The sequence below is a fragment of the Lepidochelys olivacea genome (genome assembly GCF_965140295.1).
Source record: "Lepidochelys olivacea isolate rLepOli2 genome assembly, chromosome: 7".
NCBI classification, from domain to species: domain Eukaryota; kingdom Metazoa; phylum Chordata; order Testudines; family Cheloniidae; genus Lepidochelys; species Lepidochelys olivacea.
The window spans coordinates 83,475,960-83,503,418 of NC_140417.1; the positions used below are offsets into that span (position 1 = coordinate 83,475,960).

Consider the following 27,459-nt stretch of genomic DNA (forward strand, 5'->3'; position numbering starts at 1 on the left):
CTGGGCATGCTGGCTGCTTCCAGGGAGCTATGCAGGGTCAGGGCAGGCAGGGAGCCTCCTGTGTGGCGACGACCGGACTTTAAATGGCCCGGTCAGTGGTGCTGACCGAAGTAGCCGGGGTCTCTTTTCAACCAGGTGTTCCGGTTGAAAACTGGATGCCTGGCAACCCCTAGTGCTGCAGGCAGAGGAATCTCTATAGATGAAATAAAACATTTTTGACTGGGCAAAGATAAAAGAATTTGCTGGAGCCAGCCAAGAATGGTGTGGAAATCTCCATCCTCACTCCAACTCAGCCAATATTGCTCCTGATTTGAAGCAGCCAAAAGCTAGTTCAGTCTTCAGGACCTGCGCTCTCCAACAGTCATGTCAAAGCACTTCAGTCCTGACCTGCAGTTTCATTTGCTGACTCATTTCAACTAATGGGACTGAAACATGTAAATAACCTGGAAGGAGTGCTTAATGACAGACTGAGTTACCATTGAGGTCACAACGCAGCACCAAATGGGCACTGTGTGGAAATCAGACTTTTTCCATGTTCCGGTTTCCTCATTGTTACCAAAAATCAATGGGCTTCTCCCCCAATGACACCTAGAATGTTCCCTGACATTTTGGAATTAATTGGACTTTTCCTTTAAAACTTTTCTCATTACAGACAGACAAGTGACACTGAGTTGAGTGTTAGACCTCACTTTGCTCAGCCAATAAGCTGAGCAGTCTGTACAGTGCCCAGCACGCTTGGGACCTGTTTCTGATAGGGGATTCTGGGTGTTAATACAGTACCAGTAATAATGTTACCCTGGTGAAAGAGGGATGGTTGCCCTTGTGCAAATTGCCAATTGCACCTTCCTCTGAACACATTTACATGGATAGTTAAGCAATCAAACAAAGATTTTCAAAGCTCAACAAAAATTAAAACTAGCCCTTGATTCCAACATAACATTTCTTACCTGTACCCCTAAGGCAGTGGTTCTCAACCTAATTACCATTGTGGGCTGCATATGTAGCTCTCTCCGTGTTATGTGGGCCACATCCATACAATATCTATATACTATCTGTATGGCCCTGAGGATGTTACATGGGCCACAGCTATGTGCTGATTGGGCCACAGGTTGAAAACCACGGCTCTAAGGTAACCTTTCTGCTGTTCACACTCTGGGCATGGCCCTTCAGAGCACAGACATCCTATCTTGGGCTCAGGTGCTTGGGAGGCCCCTGCAAACACTGTTCTTTCAAAGGTGTGTCATGCCAACAGTCAGGCCTCCTGCAATCCAGTATTAGTAGCGCCCTGCCAGGCATTCAGGCATTCTGCACAGAACAGATTAGTGGAAGGGCAGGTTGCAGAGCATTGGTTGGGACAGGAATGGACCTGGAGTGTCCATCGCTCTGTGGGTGAGAATAGGGGGAACCGAGAGAGATCACCCAACTGATGGTACCCAGTGCTACTAAAGGGGGTGAAGATAGCACTACACAAGGGGCAGAGAGTGGGAGGGTCTCCAGGGTAGTGAAGCTCTGCTTATAGTGTCTTGTGTAGATTAAAATGCACTTTACTGTGGGCCTGGTCCAAAGCTCACTGAAATCAAGGAGAATATTTCAAATGTCTTCAGTGGGTTTTGGATTAAGCTCTAAGTGAGGAATTCACTTTTGTTAGCCATCTAGGATATTGGAGCTAAACATCAGGTCGCGTTTAAGGTTATATGCTAATTCAAGTTTATTATTATTTGTCTTTGGTAGTGCTCATGATGGGCTGGATGCTTTTCAGACAGATGAGAAGAGATAGTCCCTGTCCTGAGGGGATGCCAGTATAAGGGCTTGTTTATAGAGCCCTGCAAATCTGCAGATATCTGTGGACCATATTTGCAGGTCACATGTGGATACAAATTTTGTATCTGTGCAGGGCTTTACTTGTTTATACAAACAGGGCACAGCAAGCAGCAATCTACCCTGACCCAGCCTGCCACACAGTAAGTGAGTGCCCTTGTGGACTCTGCTGCCATGCACTAAAACTTCCATTGTGCACTTTATTTGACTCATGTTTCAAAGTGGGCTAGATTAAAGCACACGACAGAACTTTTAGTGTGTGGCAGCAGAATTCCCAAAGGCAGTCAGTGCACGGTATGCTAGAACAAGGCAGATTTACACCCTAGCTTGCTGTGCCTTAATTTCATACAGACAAGCCATAAGAACAGACAGAGCTTAGAGGAAGATGGCCAGCGATGCAACCCTATGCTCTGGGTGTCCCTAAACCTCCAACTGCCAGAAGCTGGGACTGGACGACAAGGGATGGATCACTCAAAATTGGCCTGTTCTGTTCCTTCTCTCTGAAGCATCTAGCACTGGCCACTGTCAGAGACAGAATACTGGGCTCAGTGAACCACTGGTCTGACCCAGCCTGGCCATTCTTATATTCTAATGGAAAAGGAATCTCTGTCTAGAGCCAAGCAAAGAACATTTTTTTTTGATTTGCTGGCAATTTAAAAATGTCCAAAAAATTTCAGGGTGGACAGAAAATGAAATTAATTGAAAAGTTTTAAACATGTAATTCAGATGAAATGGAACATTTTGTCTGCCTGAAATGAAATATTTTGTTTCATTTTAGAGCATTTTTAAATGTTTGACATTTAAAAAAATAAAATTACTGGAAATTTTGAAAGAAAAGCTAGTGTCAAACCAAAAAATTACAGGTTTGTTTCAAAAATTTCAAAATGAGACATTTAGATTTTGGGGGATCTTTTATAGGGTTTTTTACTTGAATAATTTGGTAAAGCCAACATGAAATTCACAAAACATTTTCATGTAACTGAATCTGCACTTTTTGCTGAAAAAATAGGGTTGGTCACAAAATTTTGCCCATCTCTTTTTCTGTCACACAAAGTCAATTAGATTCCATCTAGAGCTCACGTGATTTTCTTTGTGAAACCCCAAAAGAAGCAACACCTGATTTCTAAACATGTCTTCACAGACTTGAACATCAGGTCACGTTTGCTATGGCTCATTAACCTTTCAGCAGGCCAAGCCTGGGCAGCATTGTGAGTGAAGGCAACACTTCAGATGGAAACAAATGAGAAAGTGAGTGGTTTCACTCGTAGTTTCAGCAGAGTTTCACTCTGAATTTTTTCTTGGAACCTGAAACAAAGCAAAACTAAAAGACGAGGCCACCAGAGAGACAGCCGCTGGAAAATTCTATGCTAGCTCACAGAGAGCATCTTTGTGGATTTGGTGTATTTCCACTGAAGAATTTAAACAGGATTCTAAGTTTTGGTTGCAGGGTTTCTTCTGAAATTGGATTGATGCAGTGAAGGAATGTATGGGTAAGATTCTACAGGAGTGGTGAGTGAGGTTCTGTGGCCTGCAAGGTGCAGGAGGTCAGACTAGGTGATCATGTTGGCCTCTTCTGGTCTTAAAGCCTATGAATCAATAGACAGATTGAAAGAATAGATCTAAAGTGACCATCTGCATTGTGAAAATGACTAATAGTTGACAATGGTGTCAACAATGGTTCCTCCCTGGCCCTTCCAACCAATTTTGAAAACCGTTTGGCTGCTAGTGTAGGTGGGTTAAGCCTATCAACACAATCTCACTTGCTGTAATGATTTGATCCAATCTACTCGGGCAGCTGATCTGTATTCAACACAACTGAGAGGAGGCCAGGAGAGGCACTGTCAATACCAGATGCTTTCTCCAATGTAGATGTGTCCTAACAGAAGTATGAACTCCACACATTTATCTAACCGGGGTGAAAACTCTGAAGCCCAGTGATAACAAATTAAGACAGTCTTGCAACATTCATGAAAATGTACAGCCTGGGTACAAAATCTACCTGCCTACCCTTACTGTCATGATCAGGAGGCCCATAATAGTTTCCCCTCCCCCACTAACAGCAGAGAGAGACCACCTCTCCTCTCCCTGGTGAGGCGAAGCACTGCTTCCTCACAGTTCCCCCTCCTCCTTGGCTGGTGGGCTAAGGGATCTCGATCCTCTTGTTAACATCTACTTCAACCACTGGTCATGGAGAAGATGATAATGAAAAAACTGATGTTTTACTCAATTGTTACAAAAATAAATAAATAAAATATTGTATTTACCCGCCCTGGGAAAGTGAGTGAGCAGAATGTTGCTATGCCGATACTGGGAGAGAAGGGAATAACAAAAAACAAGGGGGACTGAAAAGGGAAGAGCTTTGAAAGATCTCTCAGAGGGCACAGAAATTCTCAGATAAATGAGGGGAGGAGCTTTCATTTGTTTAAACAAAATTCTAGATGAAATTTTATTTTAAGAAATTCAGTGGTGATACAAAGTTAATTAAGTGACCTTAGTCTTTTCCTCTGCATTTTGCTTATTGTCTTAAAAGCATCCTGAAAATTTAGACCTCAATGGTGATGAGAAATCATGCCTTCCTTGATGTCTCCAGGATGCTTGCATCCAGGACCGGCTCTAGGCACCAGCAAAGCAAGCACATGCTTGGGGTGGCACAATTCCAGGTGCGGCATTCCGGCCATTTTTTTGCTTGAGCAGTTGTGCTCTGGGAACGGCCAATTTTTTGCTTGGGGAGGCAAAAAACCTAGAGCCGGCCCTGCCTGCATCATTCTCTGTTGCACGGGCTCACCACAGATTGCAGGATCATAGAACTAGATTTCACAACCAATGCCACAAAGCTGTGTGTTGGTTGGGCTGAGGCAAAACTGTTCGGACCAAAATGCTAGAGGTGAGGTGGGATGCACTGAGACACTCGTCTCTTCCAACTGTAGGCCAGATGCTCCTGAATACCCCCAACCAGCTACCAGAGACTCCAGCAGCCTCACTGTATTCCCAGGGCTAAACAGGCTCAATGTATTACCTGCACCCCTCCCTCTGAGAACAAGAGCTACTGTGAATTCTAGGCAGCAGCTCTGTCAGCTGTGCAGAAGGACCCCCACATTACTGTCTAAGCTAGCAGGATATTTCTTTCAGCTAGACACTACTCGCATACTACTCTACAAGCTGTTTTTTCCAGATTTGCATTGGGCTAGTTATCTGCTCAGAGAAGGGCTCCCTGAGGGCATACAAAAGCAAAGGTCATTTTGTGCCCTTACTTCTAAAACTAGGTCTGAGTAGGGGTTAGTGAAAGCCACAGATCCGCCTCGCTATGTTTGTGTCAGATCTACCACCTGCACTGATTCCGGTGGGAAAGTCCTGATTAGGATGGGGCAGCACAACACTCTGTCAGTCAGGCCCTCTGCGCCATGAAAACCTCCTGAAATCACTGAGAGGCCAATGCCATGTCAAGATGTCACAACATGATTTGGTACCACATGACACTTTGATTAGGAAAAACTAGAACAATATAAAATTAACATGGCACACATTAGATGGATTAAAAACTGGCTAACTGATAGGTCTCAAAATGTAATTGCAAACGGAGAATTCTCATCAAGCAGGTGTGTTTCCAGAGGGGTTTGCAGGATTGATTCTTGACCCTACACTATTCAATATTTTTATCGATGACCTGGAAGAAAACATAAAACCATCACTGATAAGATTTGCAGATGACACAAAAATTGGGAGAGAGGTAAATAATGAAAAGGATAGGTCACTGACTCAGAGCAATCTGGATCGCTTGGTAAACTGGGCGCAAGCCAACAATGTGTGTTTTAGTATGACTAAATGTAAATGTATACATCTAGTAACAAAGAATGCAGGCCATACTTACAGGATAGGGGATTCTATCTTGGGAAGCAGTGACTCTGAAAATGATTTGTGTGTGGGATAATCAGATGAACAAGAGATCCCAGTTTTATTTTGTGCCCCAAAGAACTAATGCAATCCTTGGATTCACAAACAGGGGAATCTCAAGTAGGGATAGATAGGTTATTTTAGCTCTAAACTTGCCACTGGTGCAACTGCTGTGGGAATATTATGTTCAGTTCTGGTGCCCACAGTTAAAGGAGAATGTTGACAAACTGGAGAGGGTTCAAAGAAGAGCCACAAGAATGATTAAATGATTAGAAGATTAGTGATGGACTCAAAGAGCTCAATATATTTAATTTAACAAAAAGAAGGTTAAGGGGTAACTTGATTAAAGACTATAAGAATCTACATGAGGAAACCTATTTAACTATGGGCTGTTCAGTCGAGCAGAAAAAGATACAACAAGATCCAATGGCTGGAAGTTGAAGCTAGACAAATTCAGACTGGAAATAAGGCATACATTTTTAATGGTGAGAGTAATTAACTTTTGAAACAATTTACCAAGGGTTGTGGTGGATTCTACATCACTGACAATTTTTAAATCAAGATTGGAAGTTTTTCTAAAATATATGTTCTAGGAATTATTTTGGAGAAGTTAAATGGCCTGTGTTATACAGGAGGTCAGACTAGATAATTACAATAGTCTTTTCTGGCCTTGGAATCTATGAAATCTATGTCAAGACAATTTAGTTCAGAAGGATGATGTCTGATAAGTGGCAGGCCACCAAGGTGGGACTAGTTTCTATTTGTAGATTTTTCTATTCACTCAGTCAAAAAGAACAGTTGAAAAACAGTAAAATGATTTATCAAAAAAAGTTGAAATTTCCAAGTTATTTCCATGTTATAAAGTTAAAAATGGACCAATTTTCCATTTTGTGAAAATTGTGCATGATTTTATTTTACTGGCATTTTAATCAAGATCTTTATAGATTTGTTTACCAAAACCCCAGTTTTCAGTGAGAAAACACGGTTTTTAGTAAACAAAATAATAATAATAATTTTAAAATTATTTTAATTTAAAAAATTGATTTAAAACATTGACAAAATGGAACATTTTATAAAATTGATAAACTTTTTTGTGAAAAATTAATTTTAGAAAAGACAATTTTAAATAAAAACCCTTTTTGTACGAAAAAATGTGAGCAGTGGCTCCCTTGGTGTCTTTTCTGTTCAGTGTGATGGATATGACTGTGGATGTATATATACTTTCAGGTGCTAGGCTGCGTCCTTTCTGTTTGCATGGGACCTTTAACTCCAAATGAGGGGGAAAAGGCAGGAGAAGAGTCAGGGCAATGAGAAGCGCTTGCCTTGGATGGAGGCAAACAGGAATTGTTCCACCAGTCACTTAGGATTGTCTGAAATATTAAGGTACCAAATATACACTTATAGGGGGCTATAATAGAGACAAGGTAAGAGCTTGAAGGGGAGAGTGATTGGATGTTTGAATATACATGAACATTTGATGCCACATGGAAAAGAGAAGCGTGATAAAAGACTGTTTATCTGTACAGTGGGGATGACATTTGTTAATCAGTTGAATTGTAAAGGGAATTCACCTCATTAGCAAGGCCAGGCATCATTTTGGGGAGAGAACACCAATTCACAATAGAGTTTCCCAAAGACTACGCCTTGTGCTACTGGTACAAGGAGAATGCAAAGAGTATCAGTGCTACCAGCTGCCATTTTCCCCTCCCCCAGTCTTATCTACAGAAGGCACACATCTATTAGATAGCTTTAAAGAACTCCCCTTTGAGCTTAGAAAACAGAAGGAAAACACATAAAGCCAAACACCGTGGGCGGAAAGTGAACCCCCCCTTAGAAGAGACTAGCTCCGCAGCCCCACCCTTTTTGCATGAGCCACACCCTCTGTGGCAGGAGCCCTGAGCCCCCACGCCACCCCACCCCACCCCGCCACCAGAGGACCCCTGGGCCAGCCAGCCAATCCCAGTCATGCTGGCAGGTTGGCCCAAGCAGCCCCAGCCCCAGCCCTAGGCTGGCGAGCCAGAGCAGCAGCCCTAGCCTCTGGTCGGCCTGACCAGCTTCAGCCCAGCGTCCTGTGGCAGCTCCTGCAGCCAGGGAAGGCCTATTATACCCACCACCCATGCCAAACACTTCACATATATGGTAACCTCTGCCCCGCATGACTGCTGGCATAGGATCGCTTACCAAATATGTGGGTTGTGTTTATTTTCCACTGTAGATGGGTTCCATGAAATCCTGTGGGTGAAGCAAGAGCTGTTTTAAGATGCAGAGTAGGCAAAAGTATGTACTTTCTTTTCCGTATTTAAAAATAAACAAACCAACCTCCCCCCCAGCACACTACGTGGACTTCCCTACAAGTGTCAAAGTGGTTAGGCAGATCCTAGCAGTGCAGTGACTGTATAGGTAAAAACATCAACTTAAACATACTCAACAATAGCTCAGAACTAGCCTTGGACATTATAACTTTTCTTATTTGGTAAGGGAGCCTTGGGCAGGGCACTGGGGCAAACATCCACTCCTTAAAATAAAATGCCACAAGATCTGTAATGCCCACCTAGATTAACAGATAGGCAGATGAGATGTTGCCTCATCTACAGGATGGAACCTCAAACAGTGCAGCACCCCAGTAGTGCTGTAATGCAATGTCCATATGAGATATAAGCCCAGCTGCTGGACTCAACTTCCCAGTCCAGAGGTGAGAGCTACTCACACCAAAGATTGCAATTGTGATCACAGATTCATAGGGAGAAGGACGGAAAATCCTTGCTAGGCCGTCATCCAGTCCATTCCACATTCTGGCAATGCAGAGTGCTCTGTCACAGGGCTGACCCTTCTAGGTGGAGTGGCCATCCATTTCTCAGCCTCTAGGAACTGCTGTTCAGTGCAAACCCAGTCATGATATTATGGCTGTATCCACTGTGTGCAAAGAGAGAAAGCCATGGCATGAGTCCCTCTGATGTGGGGCTTCAGTTTGATGGTCCAGCTTTAAAGGGGGAAAATTGGTGGGGATGTGCGAGACTCCTCTGATTTTCAGGGGACCTCATTAGGGAGGTAAGAAACACAAAGAATCCCATGGACACTTGTCAAAGGTGTTGCAAGTGCAGTTTCCTCCAAAAGGTTCCTACCTTACCTTCCCCTCACTCCCTGGAGGCCCCTTTTGTACTCAGACCTCATGGAATCAGGATTAAGAACCACTCTTTGATGTTTGCACAAAAATATCCAGGGTGCCCAAGGTACTGAGATCGGCATGCAGAGACCAACCCAGGAATTTCACTGTATCAGAGCCCTTCTAACTTTATTTCCCCCATTCCCTGCATTGTCTGCTGAAATTTAGAAAAAATAGTATGAAAATAAAAGTAAATAATACACTTAAATGATTCAGATGCACCAGGAGGTTCCCAGTCCAACAATGTTCTAAATACAACAAGTAAAGGACAGAAACTGAAAGACTTTAAGGACATTTTTCACTTCCATTTGTCTAAAATCAACTCTGCTATTTGAGCTGGAGGTCTGTTATTGGCTAAGAAAGTCACATGACCCTGCATAGGTTAACATTAGTTCTGCATTAGAAATTAAGTTCTTGTCAATGTAAGGACCTAGTCTAGAACATAATTCTCAAACTATTTGAACAAGGTTTGTCTGTCTTCTGGGGGACTAGGTAGTATGTAAACCAAGTGAACCTGAGCCTGTTTCAAACCTGAAATACTTTTGTGGTAGTTCGGAGCAATGTGTTTCGTTGGCTCCTGCGAAGTACATCAAATGAAAAACCTCAAATCAAATAAAGGTGGAACCAACAGAGCAACAGGATGTAACTGCAGTGAGAGAACATCTTGTCCACACAACACCATCATAGTTGTAACAAATTAAACCCCAGAGACATCTCACCAAGTGGTCCCCCTTTATCTATAGTTTCAAAAATACAATAAAGAAATCCTCTCTTTTTCCTCTCTCCAGTTTTTGAAGGAGCACCTGGGGATATTAGTGCTTCTGGGACAGTAGGCTGGCTAGAGGCTCAGTTAGGCAGAACCTAGGTGGGCACTGTTCCAGTCTTCCTCCAAACATTTGCACACGCACTGCAGTATTGACCTGCAGTACCCAGCCTCGCCATGTCAGTCCTGGTACCTCACAGATTTGCCAGTTTACCACTACCTGACCGGTAGCACCCCAGATATTCCAGTCCTGGGTCCCCACCCAACTTTGCTCATATACCTTAATCCTGATTTGTATCACCTTGCAAGCCCCAGAAAGAAGCTCTGCTAATACACCTCAGTTTGGAGCTACAAACATTTCCTGCTGTTCCTTTGCTGGGCCTCTTCTGAGCACAATTTTCAGTAAACAATGATGAGGGATTTCCAAACTCTGCAGAGAACAACTTCTCCCATTACGGAATTTGAGTGTCAGCCGGTGCCACCTCTGCCTTTAGAGAAAATGGAAAACACAAGCAGTCTTGTGTAAACAGGGTGGGGTTAAAAACCAGGCTGATCTTTGGGTGGGGGTGGGGACATAAATTGTTGCTATTTCTTTTTTTTAACAGGCATTAACAGAGCCTTGGTTGAGGGGCAGAAGGAACTGAATATAATGCCAATGATGAGGATTTGTAACTGAATCATAGGCATTGTGAAATTTCCTCATTTGAGAACCATGTACTCCCCCTCTCATCATCCTTCCCTCACAAACACAGAGGCTGCTGATCCACTTTGATCTCTCGCAGCAAATTTTACAGTGCTAAGACATCACACAACTGCATCCCACAGCCCTAGTTCCAGTAAATGAGTGACCTGCATAACACTCTCTCTCTACCTCCCTCCCCCAAATGTATAAAGGATACATACACACACACAGAGAAATGTATAAAGCATATTAACTTGCCAGCATTAATATGGAGAAAAAATATCCTGAACAATCAGGCGGGGAACGGAGTAGAGTTAGCCAGCATTGAAGATACCTTAAAGTTTCAGCTCCTCTTGGTGAAATTTGTCTTGTGAGTTTTTTTTTTAAAAAGAACTTCTTTAATAGTTTGAACCAAAGAGCAGTAGTAGCTGCATGGAATGAGGGAGGCTATAATGTGGAATAGTTTGGTCACTCATATAAAGGGATTACAGCACAGTGGAATGACAAGATACACAGTGAGACCTCAGGACTAATTCTTAGGGGAAAGATGATTTTCAAACATTGGTGACGTCCTGTATAGCGTGTTTGCCTGACCAAAGGCAATGTTTTCCCAATCTAATGCACTTAAAACTAGTGGTTAGAGCACAGGACTGGGAATCAGGACTCCTAGATTCTAATCTCAGATCAACTGCAATGACACCCTGTGTAACCTTGTGTGAATTGCTTAACTAACCTCTGTGTGTTTCAGTTTACTCATCTGTAAAATGGTTATAATGCTTATCTACCACACAGGGCTGTGGCAGGTGTTTGTTTAATTCTATCTTCAAAGCAGCACAAAGAGTTGTTATTCTTAAACACCTTGCCATTTATCTTACATTTTAATTGCCTAGTGTTTCTTTTCTCCATGTAGAACAGACAACAGCTTTCATGATCACCACTCCTTACTCACTCTACGTCTGCCCAGAAGGACAGAATGTTACCTTGACATGCAAGCTCTCTGGGCCACTCTCCTCTCAGCATGACTTACTTTACAAAATTTGGTACTTCAGCAGCAACGGAGACCAAAGCTGCTCTGAGAAGCAACATATCCGCAATGTAACCGAAAGGGACCTGCATCATGAGCCAGGGAAGCATCATAGGACACATAGCAATGTCACAGAAAGGTACTTCCATGGAGAACAAGCAAACCACCATGGGCTGGAGACCACCTCGGACCACCATGGGACATTTCATATCATCATGATGAATCTGACTCTGCAGGACAGTGGCAATTACTGCTGTTACGTGGTAGAGACTAAAAAGGAACATGGCAAACAGTATACCAAGCAAGTGGCTCATGGCTTCATGGAACTCCGCATACAGAAAGGTAGATGTAACTGGGAAACATGCGCAGAATGTGTGTGGGAGAGGCCTTTACAAAGAAAAATAGCAGCTAAATTCCTGCGCAACTTCAACTCACACTGAAATCAGTAGAAAGACTCCCACTGACTTTAGTGGGAACTGGACTGGGCTCAAAGCCAATAGATAAAGATGGTGCTGTAGGTCAGAACTGAAGAGCACAGGCTCAGTTTATTTAGCATTCAGGGCTGGCAGGCCAGGGGGTGCTGTAATCAGAATCCAGGTGCATTTGCAAAACTATTTGGGGCCCAAGCCTGGAAGAGCAACAGATGTTAAAGGAAAAAAAGATCATAACTTTAAAAAAAAATAAGCAGCTGGAAAACACTTTTCCCCCATGGTTAGATAATAAAAACAAAATTACATAGTTACAATGATTTTCTTCAACCTCTTTCTGGAAAAAAAAGTTTACTTTCAGGCCAAAAATAACAGAAATACCAGACAGTTTTTGGATGCAAAATTTATTTTTAGTCCTGGACCAGTGACAGTTTGATTGTCCAATATCTTGCAAGCATCAAGACCTAGAAATTAAAGCTGTATTTTATTGGATAGCTATAAGGCCTAACATTCCAATGGTAGAAAGCATCACCATCTTTAGAATTGCAATAATGGATTTATCATTTCTTTTTGGATTTAAGAAAAAAATAGTTAACTGTTTGCTTTAATTACTGTGATTCCTGGCAACTGAAATAATTTGGGTTTATAAGCACAATAGAAGTGAGAGTGGTGGAGCATAAAAAAAGCAAGTCTCAAACAGTGGTCCGTGGAATACTATGCTATAGGTATGCAGAGAACTGGCTGGGCCCATGGTGCGCATTCTCTTTATCACTTATGTAACTGCTTTCAGAGAAAACTAAATATCAGTATTACTTTTCCATGCAAACAATTACTGTCATTGCCGCAGGGATGTTACGCAAGTGCAAATGGGCGGTTAAGAGGTCTGGGTGGTCAAGAATGGGTGCAATGATCCATGTGATCACAACTGAGAGGGAAGCTGGCTGTCACTAGACAATCCCTCCATTAAGATGTGGGCCTCATGGCAAAATCATTTGAGAATCCCTGGTACAATTATTTTAACTGGCACTTGTACACATTGCTAGTGGCAAATGTGTAGTGCTAATGGCAAATGACACATTGGTACCTTTGCCACTAGCAATTTGTAATGTCATATGCCAAATGTGTGTCAATCAATCCTTTAGACCACATCTTCTCTTTGCACTGTAGGTGGATTAGATGGAGGGCAGGTCAGAAATAGCAGCCATAACTAATTGTCATTGCCATTTTTAAAACCTAGCTGATTTTCTTTATGTCAAAAAGAAAGACAATTGAAGCAAAGTTAAATGAAATTCCTTGTTTAAATTTTAAGTAGGATTTTCTATCTGACTAATTACTGGATGAGAACTGAATCCCAGGAGATTTAACCAATTCTTCTCTTTAATTCCACAGCCAGAGAAGCATTTCCAAACTGCACAGTTCATCCTGGTGCCAGCAAACAGAAAGAAAGTAAGTGTTCTCTATGATGCCCTGCTTATTATTCTGTTCTATGTATTTTCCTAGGCACAGGTGTTCGTTTTACACATTTGCATTTCAGTCAAAACCTGGACAAAATAATTCGCCTGAAAGAAACAAACTCCAGTTATATTCCTGGGAGGTTTATTCCCTAGCTTCTACACAGTAATAGCTATTGGGACATTGTGTAATCTACAGGACAGTTGTGTCATAGGTTCCTGGAATCTCGTCAGGCCCAGACTCTCCATGCAGACTACAAATAATTCCCACTGAACTCAATGGAAATTACTCATAGCACATACCGAGAGAATTAGGGTTAAGAAACAAAGCATGCTGTGCCAAATTCTCTGCTGGTGTAACTAAGTATAATTCCATTGACTACACCAATCTACACTAACTGAGCATTTTGCCCTGAGGCTTTATTGTGGCAGTATACAATTGCTGGCTTTCACTGTATGATTTTACACACAGTGCTAACTAATCTCTCAAAGCTGTGTCCCAGCACGCACATAAAACCTGGGATAAATTATTTGGGGGTGGTCTTGCCTGTTGTTGCAAAGTCCTGGTGAAGAATGTGGAGAGGGGTCTTCCCAGAACAACAGATAGGACAGCTGCGCTTTCCCCCTTCGCTGTGTTCCTGTCAGTATCCCATCATGTCTATTCTAACCCCTGGTCGGCATTCCCTAACCCCACACATGAAGCCATATCCAGCCATTTATTTTCACACAGAACTCCCTCATTTATTTCATGGAGATTTCTGTCTGTGGATCAATGGCAGGGTAAGGCCCCACATGGCTAGTTGAGTCGAATGTGAAAATGCTGTAGCTATTCTACTTGGTGGCCCTCCAGCTATTTTCTGTTTTGCCCCTTCCTCCATATCAGTGTATTATGGAGTGTTTTTTAGATGCTCACTTATTTATGCGTAGTGGTTAGTATTTCTGCAGCACCAGAGATGTACATGGTGCTTTACAGAGAAATAAAATACAAAGGCCCTTTACTGAGGAGCTTATGATACAAAAGAGCTGGAACCATCTTGGGAGTAACTCATTGTGGTGACTTGCTAGACTGGTTTACCATAACCCAGTGATCTGTGATTGCTGGTCCAGATCCCAAACTGTGCAAGCCGTGAAAATAGGAAGTGAGCCATTAGAAAGAGGAATTCTGCAGCGTGCTACCTTGTGAACCATCCTATGTAGCGTAAACACACAAAAGGCCTGGATAGAGTAAATACGAGAGTCCAGTTCAGGGAAACACAGAACACCAGTCTGAGATTTAACTGCTACTGACACAAGCAGAGAATTGAGCAGTGAATTAATTTAGAGAGTAAAAGAGAAACCTTTTCCTGTGTGACACCATGAAAACTCTGTTACTATTCTGAGACTGAGTCATCTCCTTTCTGACACAAACTATTTTAATTTGAAAACATAAGTATCTAAAGAGGAAATCCAAATCTCACATGAGTGATCAGACCAATACCTCACATTAGTAAATAACTTATTTATGCACTTTAATGCCAATTTGAACCCTCAAATGTGTCCTAAAAAGGATGTCCACATTCAAAAATGAAGCCTCTGTGTTAATACAGATGGCTTCCCCTTCTGGTACAAGTTACTTCTCCTTCCTGTTTTAGCCTCGTGCCCTAGAACATTGTGGAACTGGCTCTTATGCTAAAGGACACCATCAGACTTTGCAGCAGTATTTAACACTGGGCAAATTCCAATATCAAGCATCAAAAGGCTAATGGCAGCCAAGGGACTGCCTGTTTGAATTTGACTTTAAAACCCCACTATCAGGCAGAATGTATTCAAGCACAGTCCAGCATCCTGCAGGGGGAAAAAGCATCAAGTTGGATGCACAGAGCAGTTCCAAAGAAAGCTTCACTTACTTCTTGAGCTTTTCAGACCTTTTTTTTTCATGCTATCATGTCATTCTGAGGGTTGATCCACCAAGTGCCTTGCAATTACTTCAGTCACAGGCCTGATGCCTTCACCTGTCATCCTTTAGATTGAGAGATTGCAAATCAAAGTCTCTGCTACTTGTCCCTAGTGGTTGTGGAAATGGATATGAAATATCTCATGGCACTTTCCAGAAGAGATGGGGAATAAGCACCAATGTACCCTAGCCAACATTCTCTCTCTCAACAGCGATCTAATGTCTTGTGGGTTTGAGCTGTTGCTGGGCCCAAAATAGTTCATCTGTTTGTCCATGCAGTCACGGAACTCCAGGTATCTAACTTTTTTTTTTTTTTTTTTTGAAGATACCTTGAGACTGGAAGATGCTATGTAAAACTAAACTGTATTCTGCAGCACCACCCCCGCCCCCACCCAGAATTCTTAAATCTGCAAAATGATGCTAATTCTGAACCAGATGCTATAGAAAGAAATTGGGGAAATCACTGTCCTACTGAAAATCTGTTTATACTGAATTCAACGAATCATGCACCAGTAATACATTTGGCCGCATATTGATAATATCGCCTATCAAAATCCTGCTCTGACCCATTTTAAAATAAACCTGACTTCTCAGGAAGAGGAGTCAGGGAAGGGTCCCCAGTGACAATATGAGATCCTTTTTTCATTTTTTTTGAAATTAATTAATTTCTAGTCCTCATGATTGTGGAGAAAGGTTTTCAAACCTGACCCGTAAAGGCTCAAGAACCAGAATGCTAATAAAAATAACTTCATTTTTTATTTTTAAGCCACACTCATGATCTTTGGTCCTGACTCATGGTTTCTGAATGCCGGGAGTCGGCAGTACTGTAAATTCATAGAATATATTATATAATATTCTATGAATTTGGAGTACTGCCAACTCCAGGCATTCAAAAACCATGAGTCAGGCTCAAAGATCATGAGCCAAATTCAGACCTAGAGAAAATGGAAGGAAATCTACTGATTTCAGTAGAACTTTTACCCTTGCACAAGAGCTGAATATGGTACATTTAGAATTAAATATATTCTGTATTATAAATAAGGATAACATAATCAAGAAAGCTCAAAAATATACACCAACTTCATCAAAAATTTCCTGTCTGTCACACTGCACGAAATCAGTTCTAAATTTGCCAGAGCATTCATACCACTATATCACTCAGGTATATTTAGCCCAGATGCTGATGTTCACTTGCTCAATATGTTCCTCTTTGTTATAAGAGATGTTCTTAGCAAGAATGGTCTGCACAGCTTGAAAATGCATTGCTTTCTACATCTTGCAATACATTGTTTTCTGCAGCTAGCCTCCCACACTGTAGATCACTTGGAATATCTCCATCAGCATGATCCTCCTCCCTTCTTCTGAATCTCTGGGCATTCCAGAGATGCATCAAATCTGCTCTCACTTTTCTGCAGGTCCAATCAGACACTGACTGATTCTGAATCATATGCAACTTGCTGGGTCACTAGCCAGTCCTGAAAGGAATCTTTTGCTGAATTAACTCCAAACCCACATCCCAATCTAATTACTTAATATTTTTGCACAATCTCTGCCTATCAATTCTGCAGCTCACATATCTGTCCTGACTTACTCCCATTACTTTTGCTGAACTTACAGTAAATTTCATTAAAAAATTACAAAGGCCAGAGATCAAATCTTTAGCTTTCCACAGATAATCAAGAAAATTCCTTAGCTGGATCTGAGTTATAAAGTTCTTTCCAGTACATAGTCAGTTTACTTATTACTGCCATTAATTGTAACTATTGCTCGTGGTCCTGAACCTCTTCTCCATATTAAAAACAGCACCAAGCTATATGACTGAAGAAATTTTTCCACCACAATATATTGACATACTGTACATACAATTTCCTTCCTAATCCAGTTGAATGATAAAATTTTCCCTTTTTGTTCAGAGAGTTAAGTTATCCAAGAAGTTTTCTTCTCTAGGTACACAGGAAGACACCCATTTATAGGCAAGTCTGAACCTGGCCTTTGATTTTGCAGGCACAGTTATTTGTCTGTAAGTAATTATACCACAATTGTGATCCCACATGCAAATACTAATATTTGTATGTCTACCTATCTGATTTGCAACTACAACTTTGTAAGTAGGTGTCTAATTAGTAATATCTGTGCTCAGAATTCATTGCTGGTGCAGTTATTTGTGGGCTCAGAATTCTGTCTGAAAAATGAAGTCGTCACTGAAAATGATAGCCCTAGGATGATCTGGCTAGTGAAGACAAAGAGTGACTAATTTTTATTAGCTGACTGGGGGTATGATCCCATAAGATCCCATGCTCATTGAAGTCAATGGGAGTCTTTCCACAGGCGTCAGTGGACTTTGGATCAGGTGTCTTATCACTTGTTAAATAATTTTCTACTTGTATCTGTAGCACAGCTGGGACTGAACAAAACCCATGTATCTAAGCACTCCCAGGACTTGGAGAAGCTTGGTTTGGGAACCAAACTTCATGGCTTAGACCCAGCTCAATTCTACAGGCAGAAGAAATAATGCCACTCTCTACTCCTCCAAAGCAATGTCAAGCCTTCTGTTATGAGAAGTTTGATGGGTTACCCAGGTTTCAAGGGAGTAATGGTAGCATGCTTGCATGAGACTTCTGGGAGCATCAGTATTACAGAATGTTTCTGGGGTATCTAGAGAAAACCAGTAAATTCTGGAGGATTTCACAGACAGGAAACGGTAAGTTAAATCTTATTTCAGTGCTGAATTCCCTCATTGGCCTGTTTAATGGGTATTCAGTACAATGTTTTGCACATTGCTTGCTTTTCACTCTTGCTTTGCACTTCATGTATGAAGGGAGGCCTGAACCCACAGAACCTTTTCCTTTTTACTTCTGAATGCCTCAGCAGATGAGAGATTCCTGAGAATTAGAACTAGGAGTTTTTAATTGTTCATTGAGAAGAGGGCCTGACTTTAGGCTATGCAGTTTGAAACAGCTCTCACTGGCTCATGTATTTCACCTCTGGCTTCTTTGTTCTGTTTCAGACATCACAGCAGCTGCGCTGGCAACAGGGGCATGCATTGTGGGCATTCTCTGCTTGCCCCTCATCCTGATTCTCATTTACAAGCAGAGACAAGCAGTCAACAGCAGGCGTATGTATCAAAATGTTCCCATTCTCTCACTCCTTCCCTTTGTCACTTTTATTTCAATATCTCACTGACAGGATTAGCATTAACTGATGTTGGGATTATGTCTTCCTTGGTTCTCTCTCTTAGTTGGTTATTGCTAGATGAAGAGGACACTACACTCTGAAAGCCCTAATATGTGCACCAATGCAGAAATAAGTCTGCTCTGTCACTGAGCCTGTCAGGGGTTGAACTGAAGTTAGCCGAATGATCCCTGTCAATATTAAAGTGTGCTGTGTGGCTAAACACCCCCCTTCTCCCCCCAGTGAAAATGTATCCATTAGCCACCTGTGTGCATACAAAACCAGGCCCTCTGAAGCCATTTTTGTATTGCCCATAGGAGGCATGCAGGGCTAGAACTGGCAAAGGCTCATTACCAACTCCACAGTGATGTACTGAGATGCTGACTGTGACACACTGAATCACTTGGGCATCAGGAAGATAATTCTGGTCACTCATCCTAGACCCATATTTATCTCTGTTCCACACAGGCTTGTGTATTCTTACTGCTTCTTACTGTAATTTTACATCAGACTGTAAGCGGAAGCAAATTAAAAATGATGGGAAACCAATAAAACCTAGGGGAGGGGAACACATCCTCACATCTCCCAGTGGTTACATTTGTGCAAAAGAAATGCTAATTTGCAACTGTGGTTATGGAAAGCTGCACATACTGTATATTAAAGAACTACAGCTCATCAGTTTCAGCTTCCTCCTTTACAGCTCTATGCTGTGGCCTTCATTATGTAACTTTGTTAAGCATCCTAAAGGCCAGCATTTCACACCTGGGTCTTAGCAAGCTAACAGATATGAGGTGGCGGCTGTCTAGCATGAAGAAAACAACTAGTTTATGTAAATCTCTTGGGGATTAGTGATGGGGTGGGGAACACAGATTGAGGGCAGGGCAGTTTAATAAAACTAAATATGCAACAGCATGTTTTAAAGTGTGCCTTGGTGTGGCGGGGTATTTTGATTACATGACACCAATTCTTGATCACATCAGATCTCTTACACTTTTGCATCAACATTTGCTGAAACATAGTGTTCATTTTCTTACCACCTAATTTGAGTTTCATTATGTGACAAAAATAGCTTTTCTATTCTGCTTTTCTTCTACTCAAGTGATTGAAAAAAATAGTTACTACTATAACTTTCTTTTTAAAAAAACACTCCCTATATTCCACATTTCTATGGCAACAGAATCCTAGAGGAATGCTTCCTCCCTCCCGCCCCCTCCAGCCCTAGGAAAGCATGTAGCTCCAGGGAGGAGTTGGGACCAGGCAGGGCCTGGCTCAGACTCTTCCAGGGCTGTCACTCATTTTAATGAGCGAACAGAAAGAGACATCACCTTTTGTAGTGGTTCAGGCTTAAATTCAACCTGAAGGGCTGAAGCCCTGAGCCCCAAAAGGTGTGAGAGGGGGATGGGGACTTTGAGAAATAGTTTATGAGAATTTAAACCCTGGTTGTGGTGACATTTCATCAGTCCTTGGCAAGCTGCAAAGCTGTATAGTTTCTCTGACTGAGCCAGTGGGTAACTATGTAGCTCTGACTACAATAAATTAGAGAAGTGATTTATGTTGCACAATCTGGTGAACTGTAATTAGTGAAATATAGCAGCGAGTTTCAACATCGATCTCCAGCTGAAAGGAAGGGCCTGTCTTGGTGCTTCTGTGCCACTACGTCAATAACCCTGGGTACAGGAGTTACTGCCTGCCACATGGAATACTGCCCTGTGCACAACTTGGGGTTGTTTTAAAGTGAATGGCAAAGCAAAAATGAACATTGAGTTAACAGAGACTGACTTGCTGAATGTCCCAGCTAACCAGGCTGTAGGGAGTGTTCGGTATAGAAGTAAGTTTTATCTATTTCAGTATCTTTTCTCCTGTTTCTGAAAGATCCTGAGTCACTGGACATATGCCCCAAAATGTGACATCAACAAATACCAGAAGTCTGACTGAAATCGACGCCAGCCATGGTTGTTATGATGTCACAGAACAATGCATTTGGGGATATAGTCATTGAATCAAGAAATATTATTAGGATTTGATAGGGGTGGGATGGGGAAGAAATGAATTTGAAAAGATTAGCTTAAATTCAGGGCTTTGGAGCGGAGCCCAGAGCTGGAGCACGGAGCAGTGGAGCTGCAGGTTTTTGCCTGGAATGGAGCGGAGCCGGAGCACAGAAAATCTTGACTGCTCCACTGCTCCAGTTGTTTTTTTAAAATTTCAGTCCAAAATGAATGATATTTAGCAAGAAAGTCCTAAAGGTGCCAAAAAGCTTCAGATTGTATAACAATTGATATTAACGTCTACTTTACCACTTTACACAATATGTCACAGTTATTCTCACTTTGGCTGAAATCAAAATTTAATGTACAGATACAAAATTACAAAGTTTTTTGGAGATATGTTTTATTAAAGAATCAGATAATTCTCAGACATCCGGCAACACTGCAGACTGCTCCCACCCTTGTGCCAAGGTTAGGTGAGTACGTACTCGCGTAGATTAGTTAGATAGTTAGATTAGTATGTGTTGATACTTCTTTTGTAAGGGTTGATCAACGAGACGCACTGAGTGCTGCGATTATGGAAAAGTGTGATGCAAGATGGAACATTTAAGATATCACAAACAGGTATATTGCAAAAAAATAATGTTCTTGTTTATTGATATATTAAGATTTCGCAAGAGATATTAACCACTTAAGCTCATTCCTCACATGGGCTCCTGTTACCGGTACATTTGTTCATTTGTACATGCTCCTGTATCACTCTAGCAGACTTATTTTATATGTCATCTGTTCAACGGTCTTTTGGTAGTGTTGTTTGTAATTTTAAATTTACTGAAAAAGTTGCGTGCAGCAGGCATATAAATATACAGTAAACATTTTTGCATAAATTAGTCGTGATTTTTGTGATATATCCAGAGTGACTGGAAAATGTCCAACACAACTTTGGGGGTGAATCCTTAGGTCATTTTAAGAAAGAACGTTTCTGTGAACACGTGTCCTAAAATTCTTCCTAAGGGAGCTACAGTCCCTTCAAGGAGGTGATGAAAAGTTAATTTCTGATTAATATCTCAAAAACGCTTTAATATAAAGTAATGAAATTAGGTCTGTGTCTGAGTGTTAGTATGTGCTACCATATTACATTATCCAAAATTATTTAAACCAGGCGTCCCTACCTGGTGGTTGGTCATTTTTATTTCATATTTCAAGAAAGGCTTGTCGTCGACTGCCCCTGGCTACGAGCAGCAATATTATGTTCCATAATAAGTTGATAATTTTGGCTTATTATGTTTAAAATTTATAGTTCCAAAGTTGAAAAATAAGTAATAAGTAAAATTGTTTGTATCATTCTAAGCAGATTAAAATTTTTAAACAGTTTTCTCGGAAACAGTTAATTATACAAATAAATTAAGAGTACCATTTTAATGTATATTTTAGCATTAAATCATATTCCAGGGTTGTATCTGTTAAATAGTCAAAGATTTAAAAAATATTAAATAAAATTGGCCCAGGCGCCCCAGTTCATGATGCCTGTAGTTTAAATAATTTTATTTGAATGATGTTGTATGATGAAACGTTGCAAATAAACTTTAACGGGAAAGTGGATTCAAATTGCAATCACAGTCCTTTTAGTAAAGAGAGCAAATTTTCGGAAATATGTTTTTCCTTCATCAGGCTGGAAACATTATACAAGACAGAACCTGTTATTTGCTCTATCTTGTATAATCTATTCAGGCTGATGAAGCAAAAACATGTTTCCGAAAATTTGTTCTCTTTACTAAAAGGACTGTGCTTGCAATTTGAATCCCCTGTTCCGTTAAAGTTTATTTTCAACCTTGTAACGTGTAGCCTCGTTACTTCCCAACAATTAATGTTGTAGAACAGCGATAGCACATACTAACACTACAGCACATACCAAATTTCATTGATATATCTATAGTAAAGTGTTTTTGAGATATTAATTAAAAACTTGGAAAATATTTCAAATATTTTTACCACAAAATTTCATAAGAAAAACTAATTTGTAATTTATAAATAAAAATTTATATTATGTATATTAAAATACTTCTTACTTCATTAAAACAGCAAGAAACATGTTAAAATATTAAAATATACTTTAATAATAATTTTGTGTAAAAAGAAAATGCGATCATTTTTGTCCAGAAAATCCAAAATAAATTCGAAGTACCTTAAGTGGTTAAGATATCACAAGCAGGTACATTATAAAAAAAATGTAATGCTTTTGTTCATTGCTGTTCGAAGATCATAACAAGAAACATTTGGATGCGGTAGCAGCACAAGAAGATTTGGCCATGGTTTCAACAAAAAAATCAAATCTGCTCCCCATGATTGATAGCCGATTTACGGAAAAGGATCTCAATGAATTTTGAATTTGAAAAGCCCAAATTTGGGCTTTTGGGAAAAGCAAAGAAGAAATTGGCAACGTGCAAGGTGGAAAAGGAAGTGAATGGCGAGCTCAAACCATGTAGCTTCAAGACAAGTGAAACAAGTGCCATGAAAAGTTTCAACCTTTGGCGGCATGTAAAAGATAACCATCCTGAAAACTATGCGGCTTTGGTTACAAAAAAGGACCAGGACGATGAGGCGAAACAGAAAGCTGACACGGCTAAACAACATTCATCTGGCTCTTTGAAAACTCCTGGAGAAAAGATTTTTTGCGGAGCTTCGTCTGAAAAGAAACCCAAAATTGAGCAAACAAAACTTGACTCGTATTTGAAGTCCTCAAAGATTACAGTCACCATGGATGCCAATACTTTCCGTGAAGGGCTGATGGAAATGGTTTGCTTAAGTTCAACACCGCTCACTACCTTCAGGCTAAAGAACAAAGGATTCCAAAAAATTGCAGGTGAAATGGGTCGGCAGCTTGGCATTTCAACAGGGCACGATGTGGTTCGTCATTTAGTTGTCAGCACAGCTGAGTCTGGTCGCGAAGAGCTCAAAGAAAGCTTTGGAGCAAAAACTGTGCTACCTGAAAATGGATGCGGCAACCCGTGGAAACAGAAATTTCCTTGCAATCAATGCTCAGTACTGCGAAGAAGGAAAAGATAAAGCTGTGGTAAAAACATTGGACATAATTGACACTGAAGCGTCACAATTCTTCATGCATGAAAAGTCAAGTAAAAGCTATTTTAGAAAAAATTGGGATCAGTGAAATGCTAGTGCTGAGCATCTGCGTTGACAATGCAGCAAACACAACGTGTGCCGTCAAAAATTTAAGCAAGGACAATGAAACCATTTCTACCTCTGAGAACAGGGATGTGGACAGAACTGAAGCTATTTTGCCTGATGAAGGAACTAAGGGAATGGATGTAATCAAACTCAACATGGATACTGCTGCGCAATGGGTTAATGATCCTAGCCTCATACTTCCAACATGGCTTCGTGAGGACGACTCAAAAGTCCAGCTGATGAGGTGTGGTATTTCCACTCTTCAGTTGGCAATCTGGGATGGACTGAACAAAGAATATGCGAAGAAATTTCGAGCAAAAATTCGACAAGTCGTTGTCAAACTACGAACCCCAAGTATTTGAAGTGTTCCGCTTGATCTACATGGGATAACTCAATCATTGGATACTGTGACTTGCTGGGGTTCAACATTTGCAATGATTGATCGGCTTCTCGTTTTTCAATCTGACTGTGAACAAGTGGCTGCTGCTGGAACAAGAGAACTCAAATTAACAAAAGCTGAATGGGACGAAGTGAAGAACCTGCGAGACCTCTTGGCAAAGCCAGATCAAACAACTGTGAATCTTCAAGCTGTCAATGTAACCCCGGGAGTTTTAATGAAGGAATGGCAAAAACTGTCAAAATTCTTGCAAGAAAATGGTGGACAAATTGCAGAAGGAATTCTATCCTCCATGCAGAAACACGAAGAGAAGCTTTTTGACAATATTAATTTCCTTGCTGGAATTTATGTTGACCCATGATATCAGATTCTTCTTACCTCAAAGGAAATACCAAAGGCAAACGAAGGGCTCCTTGATATTGCTCAACGACTCGAAAAACAAAATCTATTGCTACATTTGAACTAGGTGAAAGAGGTTGAAGAAAATGAAACACAACAAAAGGAGTCATCAACAATCGAATATGCGGTTTCAGAAAGTTCACATCCTTCAGAAATAGCAGGCTGTTCTCAAACTTTCGTCTTCACTCTGAACTTGTTCGAGCGTCCATCCCTGAGACGTCTTCAACCATCACAGGGAAATGGAGATAATTCAAGCACCAATTCTTCAGGAGATGATGCCTTTGAAAAGGAATTGGATAAACAAGAAAGACACCGGCAAGTTTCTACGATTCATAATTGTAATGAAGCATTATTCGGGAGAAACTTTCGGGAAGATTGTGAGGCGATGGAGTCTATTGGTAGGCTAAAAGTTAAGTCTGTTTTTGAGGCCATTCACAGCTACCCACCCCACATTCAGGCTGCCTGTAGAATTGCTTTAAGCATGCCAACAACTCAAGCTAGTATAGAGCGACTATTTTCGGCTTTAAAGTTAATTTTAAATGATTTGCAGCAGGCTATGAAAGATTACTTGATTCCTGCAATAATTTTTTCCAGAATGAATTATGAATGTCTAGTTTGTATAATTGTTGCTGACATTTAAATTGTTTTAAAAGTCTGAATAAAAATAATGTTTTTTCAAAATTACAGTATGCACTTTTTTATTTAGTTAAAAATTAATTTGAGTCAGAGCGCGGAGTGGAGTTGGAGTGGGGAGCTGGAGCAGTCACTATTCATGCCGGAGCGGAGCTGGAGCGGAGCAATTCAAAAATTTGATTGCTCCAAATCCCTGCTTAAATTTATTTCTTTGCTGAATGCTCCCCCACAACTCTGCTCCATTTGGGACTGAAATCTGAATTTAATTTGGGTCAACTTTTGCTTTGCAAGCCTCCTTTAAGCAGAGGTCCAGGAGAAAGGGTATGAAGCAATGACAGAACAAACTGACTGGGGAAGGGGTCTTGTGATGGGTACAGCATAAACACCCCTCACAAAACAAGGTAGTATGAATGCTCATCCACAAATGTAGCATACAAAGGCAGAATGTAATGGACATGCATGTAGGCTAAAGAGGGGAAAACGTTTCATAACTGGTCACTAGACAAATGTTGCCCCCTTTCCTGTATGTGTATTGTCCACAAAACGCAGTGCAATCTCCCAATTACTCAACATTAGTGAACAGAATTCTCAGGGCCCGATAGCCCATTGCCCTTGTGTGGGTGCATGACAGGGGGAGGGCACCTGGATCCTTCCCACTCCCACACAATTACAGTCCCTGCCTTTGGCAGGAATCAGAAGGACTGCGTCTTCTGTGTGCTCCCAGGGAGATGCAGCATCCCAAAGGGAGCACGGGAAGGCAGAAAGGAGGCAGGGCCAGGAACGTGCACTCTCACTGAACTGCGAAAACTAGCTACTACCATCTTGAGGAAATTTGGGGCTGAAAGAATCTTAGCAATTAGAGGTTGTACAAAACAAATTAATAAGGAGAATTCTCTGCCTCCCAAATAACGTATCAGCGTCTTACTCAGGGCAGGGGTAGGGGAATGTGAATCCACAACAGCAGCTTCCAAAGTCATGTCTGGAGGAACAGTTCAACAAGATAAATTCTCTAAAGTTTCCTTGGGTTTTGCAAATTCACTGTTCCTTCCATTCTTTGGACTTTCCTGAACCTGACTTGGAGTTAGGACTGTAAGCAAAAGCATGAACACCTTAATTAAGCTCAGAACAGAAGATATCTGCCAACAACCGGACACGGCAGTTGTTCATACAGCAAATATGTTTTCTTGGCATTCTCACTTAATGAATCATAGAATATCAGGGTTGGAAGGGACCTCAGGAGGTCATCTAGTCCAACCCCCTGCTCAAAACAGAACTAATCACCAATTTTTGGCCCAGATCCCTAAATGGACCCATCAAGGATTGAACTCACAATGCCGGGTTTAGCAGGCCAATGCTCAAACCACTGAGCTATCCCTCCCCCGTAGCTATAGTTTTGAGGAATATTTGGAACTACAGTACGTTAAGGAGGGACTTACAGTTTTCTGTTTCCAAACTATGCAGATAGCCTATTTGGAAGGTATGTTGACACTGAGAGACATAATTGTCTTTGTCCATGTGGGTCTGTCCACGTCGAAGACTTACCACACTATTTATTGACTTGTAACCTATACTGCTACCTGAGAAATAAATGGTTATCTCTATTTCTGGCCCAGATGCCTTCTACAACATCACCTCAGATATGAGGATTCTTCCTATGTAGTGCAAGTGTTTCAATCATACATGCTGTTACTCTATTTGCCTGGTTGGCCATAAAAATAAGAAGGTATATCGATGAAAGGCTACTTTTGACCTCAATGAAGTAATGTACTCCAGTCCTAATATTAATTTAAATCTTACTTTTGTATATCGTTTTAGGGCTGGTGATTTTAAAGGTGTAATTGATTTTAAGGAAGTGTTAATCTTGTGTTTTTAAAATTTGTATCTTTTTTGGAGCTGCGCCAATTTAAAATTTTTATTATTCATTGTATTATAGCCAATGGCCTACAGCTAAGATGCTATATTAAAAAACTTCAGACTAGCACCATGCTAAAGGGAGATAGTTGCCTACAAGGTCCCTCTGTGCACCTATGAGTCTGGAACAGAAACATGCCTCCGCAACTGTCCTTTGAGAGAGTGTGGCTCTGCACAGTCCCCCATGCATGGCAGTTTTCCCCGAAATGGTAGAACTTAGCTCTTGTTCTCAAGTATGTTCTGTGAGAATTTGTTGTTCAAAATCCTTTTTGTTTTGAATTAATACATAGGGGCACCGATACCCGGGTGACAGGCCCTATGGATTATATCAGGGTGGTAGCACTACTCTAGTTAAGGGTGAGACTATTTACTGTCTGACAGACAATTTTTTTCAGTGGCCTAAAATCCACAAGCACACCCAGATTTCTTTGAAATTTGCTATGCTTCTTCAGGGTTTTGGGTAGAGTTAGTGTTCAAAGTTTGGGGTCATTTGGGCAAGGGGCTCCAGAGATACAGCTCTTCTTTAAAAAGAAAAAAAAAGCATCAAATATTTACAGTTATTACAGCTTGCACACACCTGGAGCTCAAACTATGGCTCTGATCCTCCCAAAATGATATCTCCTG

The 27,459-nt window shown here is 41.1% G+C and overlaps 2 protein-coding genes across 3 annotated transcripts in view; one reads left to right on the top strand and one right to left on the bottom strand.

The window, feature by feature from the left end:
• CDH23 (cadherin related 23) overlaps positions 1 to 27,459 on the bottom strand; it is a 510,961-nt gene that overhangs the window by 57,359 nt on the left and 426,143 nt on the right. The gene's annotated exons all lie outside the window — the stretch shown is intronic.
• Positions 1 to 27,459, top strand: part of VSIR (V-set immunoregulatory receptor) — a 50,820-nt gene that overhangs the window by 3,127 nt on the left and 20,234 nt on the right. For both annotated transcript variants that reach the window (XM_084634349.1, XM_084634350.1), the window contains exons 2-4: positions 11,228 to 11,683; positions 13,159 to 13,215; positions 18,161 to 18,268. In XM_084634349.1, coding sequence (XP_084490475.1) covers positions 11,228 to 11,683; positions 13,159 to 13,215; positions 18,161 to 18,268 — 621 coding nt within the window. The remainder of the gene's footprint in view (positions 1 to 11,227; positions 11,684 to 13,158; positions 13,216 to 18,160; positions 18,269 to 27,459) is intronic.